Here is a 24833-nt window from a genome sequence, read left to right on the forward strand (position 1 = left end):
CTCATACAAATTTGGTCTATTCTTTTAGAAAAGTACTACTACTGTATTTCATGAGGAAAGAAACCATACTTGCAGGGTTTTCTCTACACCACCCTCCAAGTAATTTTCAAAAGTGTGCAGTCATTATTTATCCTAGGTCCTTCTGAACCACAGGATTTTTATATAATTTAAAATACAAACAAACAAAAACACCACCAAACATGAAGAGAGGGAAAGGGAGACATTACTATTACCTTTAAAAGTGTATAGCCAATAACTAAACATAAAATGCAAGACAAAGCAGCAAGAAAATTACTAGGGAACAGATCTTCACCTGACATAAAGTCAGCATAGCTCCACTGGCATCAGCAGAGAAATTTTGACTCTTATCAGTCACAGATCTGACCGTCCATGTACAGTAAATTTTGTTTATGTTAGTGATAAAGATGAGCAGTGTTCAGAAGAGAAGTGTTAGCACACATTTTTTAAAAGAAGCGAGTTTGTAACACCTTGCTTCTCACCTAGTATTTTGTTGCTCATGATTGTCATTCTTGCCACTGGCAGTGTATTTACTTCAGGATGAATTCATTACCACTTTCAAATGATACAGGAAAATATATTTAACATTGGTCTACGAAGTTCTTAACCACAGCTAGTTCTTACCCAAAATACTCTGAAGCCCATTTACAGTGTAAAACATAGTTTTAAAAGTACTATTTTATAATGTTGCTAAGTTTCTATACTGTTATGGGTTTTCCCTGACCATAATTCTTATGGAATGAACTGCAACCACTGGAAGTCAGCAGTGACTGAAATTTAGAGCAGCATGACTCTTGGTTGTTAGCAATTATTCCTATTACAGATCATTAGCTATAGTAAATTTTTTCAAATATCTCTAAGGCGTATGTTTACAGAGCAAATCCTAAAAGCAGACTTATAGCTACAGAAATAAGTAATTGCACAAGTTTCTCATAGGCACTGAGATGTTCTTTTAAGGCACAAGAGAATTCCCAGAGAGCAGAAGACATATTACTTAACTAGGAGTGCAAATATTAAAAAAAAACACCTAAATCCTGGGAAGCAGAGGTGTAATACCACCTGCTGCTTATGGCAGCATTCAAGTTCACTCTACTGTCATCTACCAAAGGTATTTCAGATTTTTGTGTGTTTGTGTATATATATATATATATATAGCGTATATGTATGCTTAATCTAGTACAGTAACAAATGGGATTCAGATGGTTTTTGCCAGAGATGTGTGTAAACGCTGACTTCTACAACTACCCCAAACTACACTCAAAACAAACCAGTTTCTCCCACTGTATTTGTGCATCTCAATAAAAATGTATCTCAAAAACACATTATTAACACTGTTCTCAATCCATTTGAGCCTATCTTCTGTCAAGCTCTACTTCCAAAAAGAAACAGTTTAATGAAGTCCACAGCAGGGCAAGTAGAAAAGGTAGTGGTAGCTACACTGGACAAAACTCTCGGCAATGGTCAGAATTTCTGCAACGATACTATGTCAAAACTCACAAGAAACTGAGGTACAAACTTGTGTGAAGTAAATATGAGATTTATATTGCATTCATTTGAAGTATGATAGTTTCCTCTATTGCATGATTATTTTTTTTGATCTCTTATTTCCTTAAAAGAAAAATACATCCTCGCATACAATGCTGATACCCTATGTGGTGATGCCATAAATCCCTTAGGATAGCAAGTTTGATGGGTGGTAGCCCATTAGGAAAAAATATACTTTTGAATATTATTTTACATATATACAATATATATATATATTTAATTTTCAGTCAAAATGTAAAGTTTTCTAATATATTCATGAGTATTTTTATGTCCAAAATGAAAAAATATTTCGTATCTCAGCTCATATAAGTTAACAAGGTATTTGATATGCACCAACAACATGATTTGCTTCATTTCTACAAAATTAAAAGAAAACAAAGAAACAGTGAGTTATAAAGCTTTCCTTCTCCAAAGCCAAATACAATAAAATTTTGAAGCTGGAAAATTATTTAAAGGAACACAAAGTTTTGCATTGTGAGCAATCACAAAGAATGCAAAATGTAATCTAAGTAGAAACTAGCTTTACTATATTAACCTAATGAAAAGATATTTTGAATCCCTTTGTTCTGACAGAATGTGTCCAGTGTAAGAAAATGTAAATTTAAAGCAAGAGTCATTTACACTCTTACCAGTCTATCTTAATTTTGATAAACCTCTAGCCCTCTCAATTCCAAATTACCTAATATCACAAAGGATGACAGCCACTTATTTACAGGTTTTTTCAGCACTCTGAAAGGCACATTTATCTTTTGATGCATGTTTCTGCTAATGTCCTAAACTTGGGTTCCAACTGATCTAAGAAGTCAAGTGCCTCTTCTTCATGCTGATCACTGCAGCAGCCTACAGAGCCAGCCAAAGATCCTTTTCCTTCATAGTTATATGAAAGGAGATAATCTTCAGAATGCTTCTGTTCTTCATCCTGTCTGCATAGGTGCACCTTCTGGATAGGAACAGAACAGATCTTATCATTTTCTTAAATTGTTATCCTGAACATATTGCAAAAAAAAAATTTCTTTTTGATTTACCTTTCATTCAATTATTTTTAATCACAGTGTGTCCTCTAATGGATTCCTACATACAAAAAATGCACATGATTGGTCTATATCATTATGACTACAAAATATAAGTATTTAATAAAGAAATAATTTCTACTAATTACATATGTAACAATAAAAGAGGAAGAACCTGTTTAACTAACCTGTCAAGCAACTAAAATTCACTGAAAATTAAAAGACTGATTTATACATAACTAGTTAGACAAGTAGTGAGAGTTTTTTGATCCCCAAGAAATGGACTACATTTTTAATGCTGTACATTCATTCCTGCTCCATTGCTAATTAAAGTATGAGGTTTAAATTAGCATGAAGTAAGCAGTTAGACTAAAAGCAAACAGACATCCTCAGAAAAACTTACAAAAGCTTCAGTAATTATTCAAAATGAAAAACAGCACACTGCCTATAGCTTAAGCCAAGAGAAGAAAGTAATTTACACTTACGCCTGAAATATGTCAAGGATTACTCCTTGAAAGAGCAATATTCCAAAGGGGATGCAGAGAAGCACAGAGAGGAAAAATGAAATTAAACCAAAACCAGAAAGCCACCTTTCTAGCACATTTACATGTCTTCCTTCAAAAGCCCATATATATTGACCATAACCACTACACTTCAAAGAAAATCAGTTTCAGAATACTTACTTCGCCTAAACGAGGGTGTGTGAAATTATGCCACTCTGAGTAGGAGTATCTACAAGTATCCATCATAGTCTGTCCTCCTCCTTCTTTAACTGATCCCAGAGTCTGATGTCCACCTCCCTTGACTGATTCCAAGGTATGCCCTCTTCCTTTTACCATTTCAAATGTTTGCTGCTCCCCTGTTTTTACTCCATACCCTCCTTGATCGCATGTACTTTGTAGAGGAATTATATTGTGATCCTAAACAAAAAAAAAAAAAAAAGGAAAAGGAGTAGTGAGGACATCTTTTTTCTCCTCATTTTCTTTTCTTTTTTAATTCAAAAAGAAGAAACAGCAATCAGAAACTTTCATAATTAAAATTTGAGAAGTCTTTTTCTTGGCACTGTGATATTTTGAACAAAGTGCTATCCTTAATGTGTAAAGATCAGTAAATCCTGGAAAGGATGCTATGATGAGAGAAGAGAGGATATCTGCATTTAAATATGATATGACAATATGATATCAAAGAATGGATGTTTTATCCCAGTGAAATATGTACAATCTGTATTTTGAGTTCATAATGGCATTACATTATTCTTCATAGGCAACAAGAAATTTGACTCTTGCCATCACGAGTTTTTGATTTCTTGGTTTTCAACATGAAATATTATTTTTCAACTCATCTCCTCTTCTTGGGGAAGACAATGTCAGGGAGTGGAGGATGACAGAAAAGAGGTAGTCTAAAGAACGAAGTTATTCATTAATGCAGTCCTGGACTGAACTATGCTCATGGTAGACTGAAAGAAGCTTAGATGCAAAAAGCAAGAAAAATTTCATGAACACCTGTTCATGAAATCAACTACATCTGAGGTCATTTTTCAGGGGAAGGGCAGAAATTGCACCTGCAATTTACACAGCTATCTGCTAAATATAAAAATCCTTCTCCAAGGAAAAAGAATGTTTTTCCATTAACACATTTTCAACAGAGGCAAAATAAAAAATTTCAATCTAATGTCAATGTTAAAAATGACTGCAAGGTTATTAAAATGTTCACCTGAAGCTGCCAACCAAATCCTTAAAATCTGGAAGAATTACAAGTAGCCAGCCTAATGACTAAAAAGTATGTTTAAATGTATATGGTACTACCACCTCTGCCTAAACTAAAAATTTTCAAATTCTTATTAAATAGCAAAGTACATCTAATGATCCCTTCATTGTTTGCCTATTTCCTTTATCAAAACACTTGCAGGTGGTCCTGTTCTCAAATTGCAATGCTATGGATACCACAATTGCAGGTTTCTATGTTGAAACAGACAACTTACCATCACTTCTTCTCCTGGAGCTTCTGTGTTTGAAATGATTAAATTGTGATTGGCACAGTCATCAGTCACCTGCCTGTTCATTACCCCAGCGCCACAGCAGCCACAAATTGTGATCAGGATTACTATGGAAAAGGAAATAATACTATGAATTTTACCTCACAGTGGTATCTACTTATGTTGGATAACAAATTTTAAGGGCCTAAGCATCAAGAATGGTTTAAAAAGAAATTCATTTCCAAAAATGCCCATACTTAAAGCTTTATATATTCACTTTTTTTTTTTCAAACAATATAGGGAGTAATCACTGCATTGTTGAATTATCTCATTCTTCTAAAACACATCTGGTTTTTCCAAAAGAAATGCAAGCATCCTTTATGAAAGCACTGTGACTTACTCAATTTCACAGTAATGAAAAATTTAGTCCAAACCCAGGTGAAAAGTCGTGTCTTTTGCCTAAAATTAGGTTGTACTGGAGATTATTTTTCATGTCTGAATATGCAAATGTCAAATTATATCATAAGGCACTAATGGGCAAGCTAAATGTCCTAATATCCGAAATTTCTGCTTCACAGGAAAGGTCAGCAGAATTCTGGAGGATATCCAGGATTACGCTATAGAACAATCTTATTTAATCCCTTGTATTCATTATATTCCTCTTAATAATACTACTTTTTGTTGTCAGAAACTCACCCAGAAATTACTTTGAATAACAGAATCATGATTACTAAATACCTTTCCTAAACAAATGACTAAACCTTTCATTCAGAGAACCATTCTATTTTCTGCGCTTTTCAAATTGCTAGCTTAAAAATAAAGAAGCCCATGAGGGAGAGTTCTGCCTAACTGCCCACTGAGAAATTTGATCTCTGAACATATAAACTTCTGTGAAAATTGGCTAAGAGCCACTTTCAAGCTAATTTAGCTTCTCTAGCATCAGCTGTCAGAGAGACCTGCATCAATGATTCTAGCAGGTTGCCTCCTGATGCTGACAGATGGGAAGAAGACATCCATGACAGCACTGAGCAGAGGATGCACAGGGTAAAACCTATCCACAGTAAAATAAAGGATCTATTTGTAAGGGATGCAGTCAAGAGGCAGTGAAAAAGAGGTAGGTGACATTTCACACAGTTCCTCTACTGCAGGTTCTCACATCTGAAAATTCATCTTCAGGATATATTCCAAATTTGGGTACCTGTCCCATTGAGATAAAACATTGATCTAGCTAGCCTTCAAAACCTGTCCATGTCCCAGTGTTCTAGCTACTTAAGTATGAACAATTAGCTGAGATTCAACTGGAGCAAGACAGTTTTCCTATGACCAGAAAAAATGGATAAGAAAGAAGGAAAAAAACCCAAAAACCCAGATTCTGAAATACTAGATACTGCATGTCCTCTGTAGTTTTTAAAGATGTTATTAGTCAGAATAACATGACTGATTGTGGTAAAAAAAAAAAAAAAAAAAAACAAAAAAACTTCCTTTTGCTTTTCTGTATCACCATCATTGTCTCACTGCTTAACAGCAATATTACTCTTCTCAGAATCTGTTTGGGATAGCTCCAGCAGCACAACAAATATTCAAGGTTTTGGCCTGTTGTGAACTATTCACCCCATCCTTTAATGTTTCTGCACCTCAGATGAGGCAACCCTGGATGTGTTTGTAAACTGGGGAAAGAGATGCTGGAAAACAAAGCTGCAGAAAGGGACCTGGGGGTCCTGGTCCATGGCTCTGGAGGGAAGTGGTCAGAGCACCAAGCCTGGCAGAATTCAGGAAGTGTTTGGACAATGTTCTCAGGCACATGGTGTGATTATTGGTGCCATGTGCAAGGCCAGGATTTGGATGCACTGATCCTGATGGGTCCTTTTCAACTCAGTGTATTCAATTGTTCCATGATTATATGGGGTCTTGTAAAATCCTTTGTGAAATCCAGTGTCTCAGATACCCCATGTTTTAATCCACAGCACAAGAGAAATCACAAAATACTCTGGTAAATTGATTTCAGCATTCCTAGAAACAGAAATGTTTCTAGAACTCACAAACTTTTTTGAAGTCTTTTGGTTCAAGTGCTAAATGCAGGTGTTTTTGGCCTCACTTACCTGAACATACAGAACCTCTCACACAAAATATACTTAAACAAATAAACAGAAATCCACACACAGTAACTACAACACAAGATGAGAGCAGGAAGCCTGTAAGGCTGATATGAACAGAGCAGGTACATTAAGTCAGTGATGATAGCTATACAACAGCCAAAATAAAAAATGAATCGAGTTTGAATCCAGTTCTCTCCGCTAATTTTATAATTAAGTGATTTGTACTTTGTGTTAAAAAAAAAATGTACTTACGCAGCAATAACAATGATCCTAAGATCATTGCAAGGATGGCCCAGAGACCAAGGGTAACATTTCCACCAGCAAGCTGACGAGTTCTGCCATCGCATTCAGTTGGAGTAACACAGTCACAGAGATTAACTCTCACTATGTTCTCTCCTATCTTTCCTCCATTGTCAATCACACTTACAGGAATTTCATAAATTCCATACGGAATATCACCCTTTGGTGAAAGATACCAAGAATTATCTGTAAACAAAAAGACAAAACCAAATCTAGGGTCAACGATGCTTGGAACTCAGTTGTCACAAATGTGACCATAATTACAATTTTTCCTTCTGTTACAGCTATACTGCTACCAGATATACAGTAAATAGTTTCAAGTTAGATTAAATGTGTTGATACAAAACTAGATCTTGAATGGGTTTATACTTTCAGCACCTTTTAAATATTAGAACTGACAAAGCATACCTTACACAGCCCTCTGAAAACATATGATTTGAAACTCTGAAGTTGATTTAGTTCATTATAGGTAATGACACTACTTCAGCTTACTAGTAAAGATCATCAACTAAATTAACAGTTATTAAAAAGGCTTTTGGTAATGTGATTGGAATAATTAATTATGAACTTATTTTATACCTCTCTTACTCTTTAGTTATATTGCTGTATTCAGGGTGAATGACTATTTCCAGTGGGGGGAAAAATCCATTTAATCTGCTGCCCTGTTCAGAGGCAATGATTAATGACCATATTCTTTGAGGGTCAAAAGAAATAATTTGTAAAAAAATGTACAAGACTGACACTGATGTACAAACTGGTTGTTTTATGATGAGCTATATGAAACAGGTATCATCCAAAATGCAGTTTTCAATTTACCTGATATAAAACTTGAATCTATTAGATGTCTTTGCTTTCAGAATTTTCTGTCTTTTGCCTTTCTTAGTGAGATAGAATGTTGCAGAATCATATCCTTTGCAACTAATTTGTGTCACCATAGTAGCAAATTTATGTGCTGCTCTTGTTGCCCTCGTCTGGCAACCACCAGGAAACCAGGATCAGCTTTAACTTTTTATATCAACAAATTTCAGGAAACAGTGATACCTTGGCTAATAAATTGTTTATCTACTGCTCAGGTCAGCTTTACAATAAGTGTGCTGGGTTACAGCAGTAGTAACATAAAAACTTCCAGAACTTTTTTTTTGTCAGCCTATAATCAATTTTTGGTTAAGTTTCAGTTTCCCAGTCCTCCACCATAATAACAGACTAAGAAAAGTTCTATTTCTTTTTGGAATACCAGCCATTTCATTCTTAAATTCCTTATGAATTATGAATCTATGGTTCATTTTCCAGGTGTTGATGCAATGCATTACATCAGGTTTTGTTCCTTCTCCTGATCTTCTTACATCATAATTTCAGACAGCAGCTGATTTCTGACCCAAGGAGGCTTGGGACAGATTCTTCTTCTTTATGGTTTAAGAGACAGATCTTTCTCCTTGCCTTTGGAATGCCAACAGTGTCATCACTGGATGAGAACTAGAGGAACCACTAGAGATCATCACCAAGCCCCAAAGTACCTCCACTGACTACACCAATTCCAAGCAGAGATTCATCCAATCTATTCTTTCAGAACACCCAAGTGAGAGACAGCAAAGCCTCCTCTGGCAGCCTACAGCTGAGTGAGGAGGAGGAGGAGGAAGTTTCCACATACCGTCGTGTGGAGTTAGCTTCCACATGGAAGCCAGCCTGCGGTCGTTTATGCGGTACTCGAAGGGTGCGCTGTACGGAGCCTCGTCGCCATCCTGAGCCGTGAGGGAAATCGGGTTTCTGTCTCTGCACATGATGTAGTCAGTCTGAGTGAGTCGGGGGAAATTCTTGTTGCCAGGCACGATGCAAACCTGAATTGTTCCAGTGCCTGTTTTACCATCTATGAGATAAAAATAACTGGGTTTAGCGCTTACTTCTAACATTGACACACAAGTTTCTGGTCTGAACTTTCACAATTAAATATCATCAGCTGTAATATTCATGTTTAGAAGTAAGCTAGAAAGCAACTTCTGATTTAGCCAGAGAGAGGAGGAGTTCTCACAGGTCCTTCTTGGCTGCTTCTCTTTGCTTGGCTGGTTGCAGATGCATCAGCAGCTCCACAATTCCATATTCTGCATGTGCAGACTGTACTTTGCTGAGTGTGTGTGTCTGTGTGGAAACATATACTACTCTAACAGGTAGGAGGGGTAAGAGGAAGAAGAGCTCATAAACTAGGAGTAAAGGATACTATGACAAGCAGAGAAAAAAAGCAGAAAGTGAAGATTTCCAGCCTTCTAACTTCCAGTAGGAGAAAATTAACTACACTTTCCCTACCTTCACCTCTCTTTTGTGGGAACAAAAACACTAAGGGAACAGAGCACTTCTTTCTGTCCTCTACCCTTTAATTTACCATGCATTCATCAGTGGCACATACCATGTCACCAAAGTCAACACGCAAGAAATAAATGAAATCTCTCTTCCTATTACAGTTTTTCCAATACACAAATAGTCAATGCTTTTCATGTATATACATCCCAGTGAAATTACATCAAGTCTACTCTTTAATCCTTTTTCTAGAAATAGCTGATTGCAGATGCCTATCATGCTTACTACATAGACAATAGAATTTTAAACAATTTAAATTTGTATTATTTACATTTGACTTTAAAATGCAAACTTTGACAGAGTTAGAATTGTTTGCTGCAAGTTCAATGACTTCTTTTCCAAAAGTCCTCTCTACTTTCTCTGTTGTCTAGCTCACAACTGCCAGGAGCTATTACTTAAAAAAGAATTGTCAAGAAATAGAAGAAATATACTCCAGAGAAAAATATCTCAATTTAAAATTACTAAAGGCTTTTAAATGGAGCAGATAACTTCTCAAAACATTGAGATCATGCCTGATTTATAAAGGCTCTCCCTGCTAAATAATATTCCCTAAGCATTTGACAGAGTTATCACAAAGACAAGACAATGGACCAGGTGTGCCACTGGTCTGAACCACTGCAGTTGTGCCCACACTACATTTGCATATAAACATCTGTTACACACCACAGAAACACCAACAACATTTAGTACTCACTTCTGTCTATTGCAAGGACTGTGATATTGCATTGACCTCGTCTCATTTCTCCTATGTCTCGGTCCAAGACCCTAACAGTTCTGATTTCACCTGATTTGTCATCTATGTTGACCCAATTACACTGGCCAGGTGGTATCCGGTATCTGTGAAGAATAATTTGTCTTGTTAAAGATCCCAAACATAGCACACATGTGTGTATAAACAAACATATTTAGATACATGTATTCATATACACTGATAGGTGTGCAGGGGCACACATATACATACAACCTCAACAACTATTTACCCCTTCCTGTATCCCACCCATGCTGTATTAAAAAAAACCCTAGTAAATAACATAGTTTCATACCTTATGCCCTCACTATTTCCAGTTTCTGGATCTTCTGCTACATATCTTCCAATAGCTGTCCCAATATCTTCGCATTCTTTGACGTCTAAGCGCAACAGACAGGGTTTAAACACCGGTCCCTCGTCCACATCCAGGACATGCACAGTAACAGAGCAAGTGCTCTGGGAAAGTTGTTGGGAATGGGGAGCCAGCAGGTAGGGTGCCTCATTGTTGACTCCAATCACCAGGATCCTTTGCTTGGCAGCTTCGTAGTCGAGTCCCTGTAACAAAGGTGAGGTGGTGTTTTTTCCCTTCAAACCAATACAAAACCTAACATTCTTTTCACCACGCAATTATTACAGCTGAAACCGTACCACATTTACAAAAGAAGCCAACTGTCCTCAAATAAGCCATTGAGACAGAGTAAAAGGGCATGATTTTTTTTTTAATGTAAAGTTTTAAGTTAGTCAAAGAAAAAGGCCTAAAAAATACCCAAGCAAGCAATATCACTGCAAAATTTTGGATAAATATTCTGAAAATTAGTTACTAAAAGAACAAAAAGCAATTAAATGTAGTGGGGGATTTTCTTCTTCCAATTTAGTCATTATTTTAGCTTACACATATTTCCTTTTCACCAATGGTCAATCACACTTCTCTCTAGAAGCTACAAATCCACCTGAGAATTTATGGAGTTGACAGTAAGTAGTAACCATTTATTCTTCAGACACGCTCTCCAAAGTCATTTTATGCCTTTAAGAGAGCTAATATTATCCTAAAGTCATAATATTCTCTAGTCTACTACAGCATTACAATAAATGTAAGAAATTTCAACTATGTTCATATACCAGGGACAGAGCTTTAGAAAAAGTTCTAATCATTACTAGGAACAAAAAACCCATAATAAATAATATTAATTTAAAAAATTACTAGCATCTCTACCTCTACAATTTACATGTTCAAGTTTTAATACTAATATTTTCTGCTCCTTAGAAGTTATTGCTTATGGCAGTTATAAATGATAATGAAAAAGAGGCAAAGGAATCTGCTGAAGGACAGATGCAATGGGCCTTTTACCTCACATCTGTAAAACACTTATAACAAATAATTAAACTGACACAAATTCTTTTATGCATATGGACCTCCTCACATGCCAGAAAAGCAAACCTGAAGTCAGTACACTGCAAAATAAAACCTGGAGGGCTTTATGCTGAACGAGGAAGTCTACTTAACTCCCAGAGAGAACAAGACTGAAGAAGGTGCTTAATCTTTCCCTGCTTTGCCACTCTCTCATTTCTGTTAAAAACCATGAATCATTCCTCAGTTACACCCCTAAGTCTAAACAACTGCAACTGTAGAACCAGGCCAAAGCACCAAGCTCTTCTGAACTGAAAAACTGAATTCTTTGGATTCTGAACACCAAAATTGAGGAACAGTCTGGAAGGTGAGCTTTGTGTGTTTTGTTTTAAAACCAAAACTTGAAAATCCATAAATTTTCCCCTAGACCTTCAATTTTTACTTACCTTAGTAACACACAGTATTCCTTCATTTGTGTTTTTGTCTGTTGTAATTTCAAAGGCCTGATCATCATTTCCTCTTATAATTTCATATACTGCTCCTGAGCCAGGTGAACCAGGTTCATCAAGATCAACAACAGAGATTCTCAGTACTTCTACATTCACTCTGTTTTCTTCCACTCGTGTTTCATACTTGGAGTACCCAAAAAAAAAATTAATTTAAATCAGAGAATAGTGTTCCACAAGGCAGGACTGAAGAACATCATATCTAAATAAGACTACTTCAACCTAAGGAGTTAATTTACCAGGTTGATGCAATTATTTATTTTGTTTTCGTGCATTAGCGTATTTTCCCCATTCCTCCCTTGTACTCTGTGTCAAACAAACATTTCCTGACAGCACAACTGAAATCTCAGCTTCTTCATACACTCAAACTACCACTGACACAATTAATTCTGGAATTCTCCTTAAAGGAAAGGCAAATTAGCACAGTTTCCCTCAGTTACAAGAGCTATAGATTGTAATTTGCATTGAACATGATCAAGCTGAGAATTAGAAAAGGCATTGGGGTAAATGTTAAAAAATATATAAATAAGCCAACAATAACTTGCAAAAATCCAAAATAGATTAAATGCATCTCTACTTTGATGGCAAAAAAAAAAGGATTTTTTGTATTTTTGTGTTATTCTGTACAAGCTGAAGAAGAGCAGATAAGAGTATTCTTAATTATATTACTGATGATATTCTACAGTAGTGACCAGAAAGGGTAAATTACATGTATTCCTTATGAATAATGAATTCTTTTTTTTATATAATTCATATTACAAAATCTCCTGTGGTATTTGAGATGTATACACAGTTGTTGAGACATACTCTTTGCCCTGAATCATACTTATGGCTGGAATAAGCAAAGCCATTTATATTGGCATTAACTGTCTCAGGGCATTAGACTTCATACTTGAGGGACTGCCCATCAGGAAATTAGAAAGGAGATGAAAATACATTTTTTTAAGCTTTATACAAACATTTTATTTATGCAGACTTACTTGTAACTGTTTAAAGGTTGGTGCATTGTCATTCGTATCCTCGATTTTGACGACAACTGTTCCTGTAGTGCACAAACCGAAAGGCTGACCTGCCATATCTCTCACTTCAACTAACAAAGTGTAACTGGGCACAAGCTAAAAAGAAGAATAAAAGCATAAAGAAGTTTTTCATACTCACTTTTTTTAACTGCATAGTAACACATAGTTACACAGGAGTAGAACTAAATATTTCATTCCTGTTCCATAATTCTGCTCTAAATTCAGTGTTTTCCAACAAAATGAGACAATTGGCTTTGGGGTTTTTTGCCCTATTGCTCAAAAGGAAAAGGAGCAAAATAATTTTCAGTGGCTAAGCAGTACTGAGTTCAGCCAGCATTTGTTAGTAACATGCATACTATATCCTGTATCAAATAAAGCTTCTCACAATGTCAGTGTTATTTTCCAGAAGCTGAAGTTTTGGAAGATACAGATGACATACTTTCATCTGCTATTTGCCTCCCTTTTGGAGCAACAGAGTATTCCCTCAGGTTGTCAATAGGTGAAGTGTTTCAATGCATGTTTCTTATTTCACTGAGGATGAAGAAAACTGTGCTGCAATCAGCCTCTGTCTGGGCAACACAGGTTAAGGCAATGCCTGTCATTTAGCAGGGCCTGGCACTGAAGGAGTCACCATCCTTATCAGTTCCAAGAGGATCCCCAATAGGAAGCAGCCCACCCAGATCCCTAACTTGAACCAGAACAGCAGAAAGCTTTCTTTTTTAATTTGAACAACCAAGGAAAGGGGGACCAAGTGGAAAAAAGGTGTGGGCAGAGGGGAGAGAACACGCAACAGTACAGATGGATTAGGCACAAAAAGAGAAAGTTTGTTAATCAAGACAATAACTCTAGTTCTGAATGCCTGGAAGTAGCACTGGTTTCTCTGGTGCAGAAATGAAATCTCCTGTTCTACTTCATAAGTTTATCTTAAAGATAGGCAGTGGACAAGTTTTTCAATCCCTCCTTCCTTCACGTAGTCACTGTGACAGCTTCCTCAGCAGTCACAGTGATGCTCACAATCACTGCAATTTTCTCCTGCTAGTAAAGCTAAGCACTCTAACTGCAAGCGCAAAGTTTTGCAACATGATGTTTTACATGGATTTTCAGCCATGAAACAACACAAGTATGCCATGATATAGCTCCTTTTATCTTCAGAAAAGTTGTGCCAGCTGCAATGTCTCCTAAAATGACTGTCCTATGCTAGAATTATTATTTTGAATTACATGCACGTGTCATTTTTTTCCTAGTGCAAACTATCTCACATGACATTCTATCAAAAAAAAAAAAGAAATCCTGTATCCTATTCGTTTGAAAGCTAGCTGATAAAAATAAATGGGTGGAACATTATTTTAAGAAATGGTATGTTACTGTTTAGGTTTCAATTATTGGGAGATATTTCTGGTTAGTATAGGATGACTGACTACTTCCAGAGAAACCAGTTCATCTTCTCTGTGAAGAAGCAAGAAGCACCACAAATCGAGCTTAAACAGGAGGAAACAGTGGGTCATGGGATTCCTGAACACAGAAAGCATTCAGACAAAAAAGTGAAAAATCCATAGGTTGAACAGCTGAGCAGTAAGAAGTTCTCTGCCAAGGTTAGCTAGAATATGGTAATCTATGCAGAAACTCTCTGGACTAATTACAGGTCTCTGAAAAGCTTCAGAAGAAGCCTTAGAGACATTAACAAAGAAATGAAAAAGAAGATGTCTGTTGATCCACATGCCAACATTTCATAGAATCATCGAAAAGCTTGGATTGGAAGGGATTCTAAAAATCATCTAGTTCCAAACTGCCCACGCCACAGGATTTCACCCCCATGAATTTCCAACCCCTAAATCAGTTTGCTCCGGGCATGGGACAACCTGGCCCTGAACATCTCCAGGAATGGGGCATCCACAACCTCTCTAAGCAACCTGCTCCAGTGTCTCACTACCTCTGAGTAAAGAATTTCTTCTCAACATCTAACCTAAATATCTCCTCTTTTGGTTTAAAACCACTTCCCACTGCCCTATCACGATCTGCCTATGTTAAAAAAAAAAAGTCACTTTCCTCTTTTTATAAGTCCCATTTAACAACTAAAAGGCAGTAATGAGTCTTCTCTTCTCTAGGCTGAACAACTCCAACTCTCTCAGCCTCTCTTCACAGAAGAGGTGCTCCACCTTTTGGATTTGAACTTCTTCACATCCCTCCTCTGGACCTGCACTAATAAAGCCATGTCCTTTCTGCACTGAGGAGCCCAGAGCTGGGTGCAGCCCTGCAGGTGGGGTCTCACAAGGGCAGAGCAGAGCAGTGTTAATCTATCTGTGTGCACTAAATGACAGCTAAGAATGCTTCAGGAAAGATCACCTCTCTGTCCAGCTGTGGCAGCAACACAGAGATGACACCGGTGTCCCCATGTAAAGAGAACGCGGGGGTAATCGGTGGGGTTTGTGACACAATGCGGTATTTCAGCGTGGTATGCAGAGTATAAGGCTCATCTCTGTCCTCTGCAATCACTTTCCCAACAACAACACCTGTGAACACAATACAGCAATTTTTAGTTCCAGAGAAATCTGCAAATAGTAAAAAAAAAGATTTGAAAAGGTATTTCTGTTTTAAACTTGTGAAGAGAGCTACTTGAACATTTACTGCTGCTCTTTGCAAATTCAGTCTTTGCTGTAATATAATACTCCCCAGGGAACCTCACTGAAATGTCTTAAAAGGCAGGATCACACCTAGTCATACTGGTGTGTAACAAAGCTGAGTAGTGGTAAGTATGTTCAGAGACTTAAAACAATTCTTACCAGGTCTGGAATTTTCAGGGACACAAAATTCAAAAAGGTCTTGTGTAAAATATGGAGCATTATCATTGTCGTCCTCTATCCTGATTGTATGCACAAGTGGTACTTCTGGTGAATAACCATCTGGAGTGGTTGCAAAGCAGATGATCTGGAAGAAAAATTCAGTGCTTAAGCAACATGCAGAACTTTTAGTTCAATGGAGGAGTCCATAAAACAGAATTAAATACAGCATGCAAAACACATCCTTCTCAAGACCAGGCTCTTCAGACACATGGACCGGGATGTTACTGCTATCTTAGGAGTGAAAGCAGAACACAACCTCTGAATGCTTTCCAATCTTTCCCCCTTCCACTCCTCACACATTCTAAGTACTTTAATCACTTTCTCCCTGACCCCTCCTCCAACTCTATCACTTTTTTCAAGTTTCCTGAACACTTTTTTTTCAGGTGTCAACAAAGCACCTCAGGTCTCAAAATGTAGATGCATATATTGTTATTTAGAACAAAACAAGAACGAGAGCAAAACTATTTGCCCCATTATAACATAACCTAATAAAATGCAGCAATAGGTACTGATAATTACGTTTTAGAAACTGTTTCTACTGGTTGACTTCTTACACTTCTCAGCCAGTAGAGAGAGCAGTGTACCTTGTTAACAGATCTGAACAACTTGAGAGACTCAGAAAACATAGTCATCTAGACTTTACCATTACTTCTGTTTTCTGCAGATCTTTTCAACCTTCTCTAAAAAATTCTTTCTAGAAGCGATGCAAATCCAATAGCTCACTATATTTATGCTGCAATTAGAGATTAAGCAATGAAAAGCAAAACTACTCTCAAGATCTAGATGGCCAGCTATTTATTTATATGCTGCTGATTTTATCGCTTCAACACCAAGGATATTACTCAGAATAGACAGGTGATTTCAGATCTTGTTTGCTACCATTTCCCCTGCAACCCAACTGCAACCCAACTGAGAGATTTAAAAATTTTTATATATATATATATATATTTAATTATATTTACACAACATAGGCCTGTACCTGAAAACTTGGATACTGTTCACGGTCTACCGCACGAGTAGCAAAGATATTTCCAGTTTCTCTTTCTATGTAAAACAAACCCTTTGGATCTTGATCAATTCCTGGTCCACTTGCAGAATAATAAATAGTGTAGTTCTGAGCTGTGTCTGACTGGACCTATAAGAAGACATTTTTAAGCCCAAGGAAAAACAACAACAGCATCTCAATACAATTCCACCTTTTCATGATCATATTTAGCACAAACAAAAACTCCTAAAATAGAAAAAAACAAACTTGATTTACTGGTCACAGAACAGTAGGAGAACAGCCTGACATGTGACTGCCTTCCTTTATAATGTGTGTATATGAGAAGGGGAGTTAATTCAACTCATAAATATTTAGAATTATCAAATTAAAGAGATGACTTTATAAGGGAAAAAATTTTGAAATCCAATCTATAGACTATCTCACACAAAAGGCATATTCAGATACAGATGGCTTATTTCTGGACCTGTTCAAGAGACTTTAGTTTTAGTGCATTCACTGAGAATGTGGTTTGCACCTAAAGAAAAAGTGAAGGGAGGCCAGAAGGAATAAAGACCACATAGAGTACAGTTCAGAGATATGCCAATTCAGATAGCATCTGCATCTCATTACAAGCACCAAGGAGGAAACATTAGACTTATCTATTTATAAACACTCTTCTCCCAAAATACTTTCCTTATTTACTGAATGCCAGAAGTTAGGAGGGTAAGATTAGTAGAAGAAGGATTGCTCTGCACAGACTCTGTTATTACACTTGTCTCTACACATCTGCTACCAGCTAGTCTGTAATCTAGTGAAGGCTAGATGGATCTGTGATAACTTTAATTCTTGCATTTCTCTTTCACGCCTACTTGTTTTCTCCCACTAACTACTTTTCTGAATAACACAGGCCATACTCAGTCTTCAAGGCTGAAGGTGCACACCTGGAGCTCCAGAAAGGATGTAGACAAGCAGGCAAAATTTACCCCAGTCTGTGTTTACAAAATCCTTTTCTAAGCAATGTTTAGTGGATGGTTATTTGCTGCTGCTTTTCTTTTAATTACACACACTGATTTCCAGGCCAAACAGCTCTCTTTGATAGTATGTCTCCCTTCTTTTTTCAACTTTTGCACAATGCCATTTCACTCCGGCAACTAAGATCACAAGTTATTTCAGGTACAAGATCATGAGATATACAATGAACAGGACAGAACCAGACAGAGGAATAATAGCAGGACTGTCATCGATAGATAATACAAGACAGCTCATCTAAATAAGATGTGCTTTTATTTATCATAAAAGTCACATAAAAACTAGCATGGGTCATAAAATTGAGGTTTATATAAAATGTACCTGCTGTATTTGCAGTGGGAAAGGTCCCAGTGAGTTCTCTATCATGACAGATGGAATAGGGCCCCACCTTCTCTTGGTTCTCTTCAGAACTGTATCCCTAGCATGCCTGGTATTCGGTGTCTGGGTCAAGAAGACAGAAAGACAGATGAGAATACATCCATATATTCTTAACTGAATATATTTTTGCTTAACTGCCATCCTGCATTTCCATCTTTTACTCCCCATTCCAGTCTTCCTACTGACAATTTGTTTTTCCAAGGTCTTCATTTCTGATTATATCTGTGATAATATTCCAAGCTTTTTCATTTCTTGTGATACTTTGCATGAATAAGATCTGCTTTAATTCCTCAAACATGGCTTTTAAGATTCTTGACATTCCTGATTATGCTACTTGCTAGCATCTCCCATCTGAGAAAGGAAATCTGCTGACTAAAGCAACACAGTAATCAAAAATTGCTAAATAAAAATACACACTACACCAGTATTTTGCCTGATTATTTGAATTCTAAAACTTTACTACAGATACTTATTATAAAGCTGTATTCTCTGAAAAAGTATTTCAAATAAGTAAGATATCTTGAAATTAGAACCTAACCTTTTTTTCTTCTTCCACCACGTCAACATGTATTTTCTTTTCGACTTGTTCTTGAATGTCCTTAAGTATTATGGTAAAAGTCTTTTTCTCAGCAGACAAAGAAAGAGCAGATGTTGTATACACAGAACCATCCTCTAGAACCTTGAAGTTCCCATCACTGGAACTGATTAAGTCTGCAGACTGAAGGCATTCTTTCAAATCAACTGTAAAAAAATATTCAAACAATAACTCAAACAGCAAAAAACAATATCCCTCATAAAACAAACCCTAAATCCCAAGTAAAAATTGTATTTACTGAAAGACAGAATCTTCAACAGCTTGTCACTCAGTATTTAAGCAACACCAATATTGATTTAAAAACCCACTTATGCACTCAAATTTGATGTTTTCATTAATTTCCACTCTTGTATTCATTAGTGCTTCCTAAACAACATGGGTGCTATAAGGATATTGTTCAACAAAACACTATTACCCTGGTAAAATTATTGAAGCATCAGAGATGAAATTATGTACATTTAAATACAAAAATCCTTGCAGACATGCCCATTATTGGAGCAGTAGCTATTGCATTTGCCTCGTGCTCCATGCCCTACAATATCGGTGAAGACGATTAATTAATGCAAATGCCCAATGGAGATGTTACATCTTGGAAGTTTTGCCCTCAGGAGGAAAGCACTGACTGGTACTATATGATTCAATACTCTTGGGAGGACAAAGGCCTTTAAATTATGAGGCAGACAGATGGAAGAGATAAAAAGTAACCCTAGAACAAACAATTAGCAATTTTTTAATATGCATGTGATAGAATCCCATACAGGCAATTTCAGCATACTTCCCAGGTATCTTTCATTGTATTTGCTGTCACTTGTGGCTAAAATAGATTTTTTGACTTCAATAAACTCAGTTCACCAGCAAGTAGTTTAGTACCACACCTGGAGAAAAAGCAAAATCAGCCCTAAAAGAGGATGATTTGGCACGCTGAAAAGGATGAAGGTCAGAGACTCAAACTCCAAACAAATGATCATTGCAGAGCACAAGAGGTGGGTCATGGTCTCAAAACCAAAATTTTCACTACTCTTTCAATGGTATCATAGTGGGTGGGACACTGCTGTATGAAAGCTCATTGCAAAATTCATGAAGATTCAGAATTACATCCTGTATATGGAAATGACATTTTCAATAAACTAAATTTCATTCCGCTTTCAAAACTGCAAAAACAGACAGGAATCATAATTTAAAATGCTATGTGATTTCTTCTTCCTCTTAAGTCTGTCCTTTAAATGCACAAATGAAGATTTCCTAGACTTTCTATAGTACTGCAGCAGTGACTCCTATCCTTTTTTCATCTGTACAGTGCAAACAGAGTATTGAAAAGAATATCACTGCCTCACTTAAATGTGCCTTATACTGCTGCCTATTACAGCACTGCATTTCCAAAAATACCAGACTAGAGATATTGTTTCTGATGGTTATACGAGTCAGCCCTATGGTCCATTAGTTATAGTTTTGTGGGGCATTTTTCTTTAAAAACTCTAGTATAAGATATAAAGCACCCTAATGATAAGCAGGAAAATCATGACTAATTTCACTGTCAAGGTATGGTCCTTTTATCAATTCAAAATATTTCTCCATAAATGCTTAAGTAATGTCTTTTGAGCTATAATGGTTTTGTTTAAAGTTTTTGGGGGAAAAAAAATTTGAGTTCCATATTATGCAAGTTTTTCCAAAGCACTGCAATAACATGAAGTTCTATTTTTATATAAATGACGTTTATTTACATAGAGAAATGTTAAAGTGTATGAAAACTCACACAGCTGTAGCAGCTTTCTTTGTTTTAAAATTTAAATGTAAGATCAAGGAATTTTCACTATAAAGCTAGATTTTCTGAGCAATTGTGATGAACTACCAATTCACTTTATTTGTTCTTTCTACAGAAATATGGGTTAGGACTGCAGACTTGGAGCACACTTCTCTGTTGTCACAGGACTCACAAAGGGCACCCCTGAATCTCAAATTCAGTCTGAGGCAGCACAGAATCCTTCAGCACCTCCTATGCCACACCTTTCAAAGCTGCCTTTGAAAGACTGGTCTGAAAAAAAAATAGGAGTGGGATGTTTTCTGGTCTCCTCTATTCCTCCCAGTCACCTGCAAGGTGCCCTGAACTGAGGCAGACTGTCCAGTCAGACAGGAGCACTCTCCCAACAGAATGCGCATGCAGAACACCTCTGCAACACGTCCCCTCATGTGCTCTGAATGCCCCAGCACTGCTGAGCAGTCACATCCCTGTTTCACACAGAAGCAGCCTCTTGCTGCCTGGTTAAGCAGGTTTTGTCTTCTTTTTTTTATTATTTCCTTCATCCAAATGACTTATTCTCTTCTTCATATGACCATGGGTTATGGGTGCAGTTTGGAATATCAAGCATTTATTTGAATAGTAAGCCTTAAACTCCAAATTTTGAAAATATTAAATTCTGGCATTTTAGTTTTAAATTAAATCCTGTAATATGACAATAGCTCTTTATGTAAAAGGTGAAGAGATGCATGGAGCTGGTGTTCAAATCCGTAACAAACACAGGGCGTATCCTTCATAAAAAGCTGATCCAGCTGTTTAGCTGGCTCTCCAGTCATCCATTCATTCCATTAAAAATAAAGTCTCCTCCACTGTTAACAGCATCTCCAGCAAAGGTGCAATGCTGTGTTGTTAAGCTGGGAATTTCATAGTTTCTCTCACCTCTGCCAACTAACTTGTCAGCCTCTAGTTCAGAAGGAACGTGAAAAATTACTTTCTTGCAAGCTTCACAGCACAAACTCAGCACCTAGAAAACAAATGAAGAAATCAGGAAAAAAACCCCACATAATTACATGGTATTTTGAACTAGACACTGATGCTGACTTTGGTTGATTTGTTTGTTTGTTATGACAAGCAAGTGAAACAGCACTGAGAGAACTCCTCCCTAAAAATTCAGGTACTGTGCAGCACAGTATACAAAGTTTCAAAGTGGAAACGAGATCTGACTAAGGCTGCTGTATTTGTCCAAGGGTCGTGTTTAGGGTTTTTTTTCTAAAATCACTCGCATTAACAGTAAGATTTCCCTTTGACTAGAGTATTTTGCCTACACTCCTACTGCAGTAGAGATTCGATAAAATACAACTTCGCTGCGCACTCCCTCTAACAGCATTCCTGGCCAGTTTAGATCCCAGGTCTCTAAGTATTAGGGTTTAAATTCACCAACGCTCAGTTTATGAGAATTGTGGCGATGCTGAACATTAAAGGGACAAGTGTCTCATTAAACCACATGACGACACTTGCACTTATATATCACTTTGCATCTTAAAAGTGCATTCTCAACAAACTAATTAAACGTAGCTTCAGCAATTAGGTATGACATAAATAAAACGTCGTGCATCACAGCAGTCCACTCCCATATAACCAGTTACAAAATAGGGTCCTCCTAAAATTCAAATGAGTAGTAGATAACCAGACCTTTTTCTAAAAAGAATTACATAGAGGTACAAAGATTTTCCTCAGCACAAGAGACTGAATCCTGATCTCAGATTACATGTATGTGTTTTTGCCTAGTTTCTATCTCTGTGTTTAAAATTGTAATCCAAAAATCACACAGACAATTAAACAAAGACATAGAAAAATGTAAACAAATCTATCCACCCTTTTATGTGCATTTACTCTTTCAGGATGAAAGTCTAGCAAAAAAGGAAAAGCATTTTTATTTTGCACATACCTTTAGGATTAAAGGTATAACAAAGTGAATAGCTAATGGAAATCCTGAAAATTACTTCTGATGCTTATTAAGAAAATATTTAAATAAAAATACTTTAAACTCTGAAAGACATTAGGACCCTTTAGAAAAAAAAATGCTGTGTCTGCATCGTAAAAGCTCTTCATATAGTTCCTTATATATATATACGCAGATATAAAAATCGCATATATACAAATAATTTAAACATCCCTGCTTATGTATTAGTAGGCTTTCCTTATTAATAGACAATAAAAAACTCTCTTCTGAAAGTCATTGCACTAATTTTTTAAGTTATTGGAATCACAACATATTTTTACACTGTTCTGAAATATTTTAAGAGTCAAGGTGACATCTAATTTTAAAATAGTAATGCCAAGCCCAGTCTGATGTCAGCATAAAAAACTATTGAGGAGTTAAACAAAAGTAAGTGGTAGTTATTCATGGACATCAAGGCATAAGGGTAAAAAAAAGTTGCAATGTCCTTTCACTTTAGACAAAGAAGACACCTCAGGATTTTTTTCCTTTGAGTGTTGTTTGGTTTTTTCTGCTTGACAGAAGAATTTTTTCCTTTTTTAAATTAGATATAGGAATAAAGGTGCTTGCATTTCTTTCAGTTTTACTTTAATATCCTGGCAAAGGCAGGCACACAGTGTCTGAAATAGTAACGTTATCATTAAAATGTGCATATATAATTAATATTACAATAATAAAATCAGTGCTTCAACACTACCAAGTCTTTTTCTTTCACAGGCTCAACCGACCATCTGCCCTCTTTTTGTGAATGCAATGTTAATACGGAGGAAAGGGGCTAGGAAACAATAGAAAAATCACTTTTACTCATCTACTATAAATTGAAAAAAATAAAAACGTGAGAGAGAACTACCCTGCTCTGCCTGCCAAAGGCCTTTCTGGAGCTGATAATTATGTACAAATACAAGAAACTGAATGCAAAGAAAATCGCTGAAAAGTGTTTCATGCACAACCAACTCTTTTAGGGCAGCTCAACACGCTCCACACTGTGTAACAATCCTTCCCACGGAAAAAGGAGAACCAGGTGGGGAGAGGCAGAGTGCGAGATTTAAATAAAATCAACTGCGGTATTTTTTTTCCTATGAATATCCAGCAGCAGCATCAGCGACCCGAGCGTGTGCCCGTCGCGTAACCCAACGGGAGGCTCCAAAAGCCACCGGACCACCTGTCCCAAGGCGAGCCGCGCATCCCGCTGGATTCCTGCCCGCGCCGAAGCCCCCCGAGAGCGCCCCGCGGCCGCGCAGCCCCCGCGCCCCTCGCATGGGCCCCGCCGAGGGGGAACCCGACTTGGAGCCAAGAGCCAGGCAGAGATCACCGCTCGGATGCCTCCCCTGAGCGCTGCGCACCCGCGGTGCAGCAGGAACAGCGCGGGGGAAAGGTGCGGCCCGGTGCGCTACCCTCGGCGCCGGCGCCCACCCACTCATCCCACTCATGCCAGCGACCCCGCTCGCTCGCTCCCTCCCTCACTCACCAGGAGGCCGAGGACCAGGCGGGGGGCTGCGGGGGCCATGGTGCGCGGGGCTGGGCGGGAAGGGGGGAGCCGCCGCCGTCGGTGCTGCCACGGCGGGCGAGGGAGCGAGCGCGAAGTGGCGGCGGAGGTGGCGGCGCGACTCGGCGGGAGCGCGGCTCTGCGGTCCCCTCCCGTCTGCCACGGGAGCCGGCCGGTGGGAGGGTGGGACCGCGCGCGGCAGCGGCGACTTTAATTACTGCCTTTTTTTTTTTTTCCGCCTTTTGGGTAATGCCCGGTTCGGGCCCGGCGCTGGAACACCCCGCCCGCTCGCCGCCCACCTCCGCGGCCGGGTGCTGCCCGGGCCCTCCCTCCGCTACCCCGCCCCGCCGCGGCGCCGGCTGCGTGCAGAGCCGAGCGGAGCCGCGCCCGGGACAGCGCTGCCCCCGCCCCGGCGTGCCGCTCCCGGGCGCGGCTCCCTCGCCTGCCTCCCCTCCCTTCTCCCCGCCCTTCCCTTGGCTTCCCTTTCCCTGCGGGCCGCGCTCCGCGGGGCGCAGGTTCCTCACGGGCGGGTCCGTCCCGTCCCGTCCCGTCCCGTCCCGTCCCGTCCCGTCGGGGCGGTGCCGGCCGGCGGCCGCCATGGCAGGACATGGTGCCCTGCGCTCAGAAACAAAGTTTAGGATTTTCGGACGGGCTTCTTCTCTTCTTCTTTTCGGGAGGATTGTGCTGATCTGTGTGAGGCCGCGCGTGCTAGCCTGTGGCTTCTGGGTTTCTAAGTGGCTTCAGGTGAATAAAAGCCGAAATGACAGTGACAAACCCGGAGACGCGGGCTGTACACGCAGGAGGTGGGCTTCCCATGGGAGCAGCCTGAGCTCAAAAGACCTTTCAGTCTGAAGCAAGGAATGGTGTTTCTA

The 24833-nt window shown here is 38.3% G+C and overlaps 1 protein-coding gene across 3 annotated transcripts; it reads right to left on the bottom strand.

Annotated features, from left to right (window-relative positions):
• Positions 1-6: 6 nt before the first annotated feature.
• On the bottom strand, positions 7-24276 carry DSC1 (desmocollin 1). Of its 3 annotated transcripts, XM_064706021.1 has the most exons (17): positions 23944-23969; positions 21416-21500; positions 18685-18887; positions 18090-18209; positions 16734-16889; positions 15695-15839; positions 15258-15424; positions 12876-13010; positions 11836-12021; positions 10337-10596; positions 9988-10130; positions 8593-8808; positions 6897-7130; positions 4555-4676; positions 3257-3493; positions 2589-2634; positions 2379-2503 (listed from the first exon to the last, which is right to left on the bottom strand). In XM_064706021.1, exons 4-16 carry the CDS (start codon positions 18132-18134, stop codon positions 2596-2598), a joined length of 2085 nt encoding a protein of 694 aa, XP_064562091.1. In that variant the 5' UTR covers positions 18135-18209; positions 18685-18887; positions 21416-21500; positions 23944-23969; the 3' UTR covers positions 2379-2503; positions 2589-2595. The 3 variants fall into 3 exon arrangements, with proteins under 3 accessions (XP_064562089.1, XP_064562091.1, XP_064562090.1); XM_064706019.1 differs by lacking the exon at positions 2589-2634 and having other exon boundaries at positions 7-2503; positions 23944-24276; XM_064706020.1 differs by lacking the exons at positions 21416-21500; positions 23944-23969 and having other exon boundaries at positions 18685-18819.
• Between the last annotated feature and the right edge of the window lie 557 nt (positions 24277-24833).

The sequence above is a fragment of the Zonotrichia leucophrys genome, chromosome 2, assembly GCF_028769735.1.
Source record: "Zonotrichia leucophrys gambelii isolate GWCS_2022_RI chromosome 2, RI_Zleu_2.0, whole genome shotgun sequence".
Taxonomy (NCBI): domain Eukaryota; kingdom Metazoa; phylum Chordata; class Aves; order Passeriformes; family Passerellidae; genus Zonotrichia; species Zonotrichia leucophrys.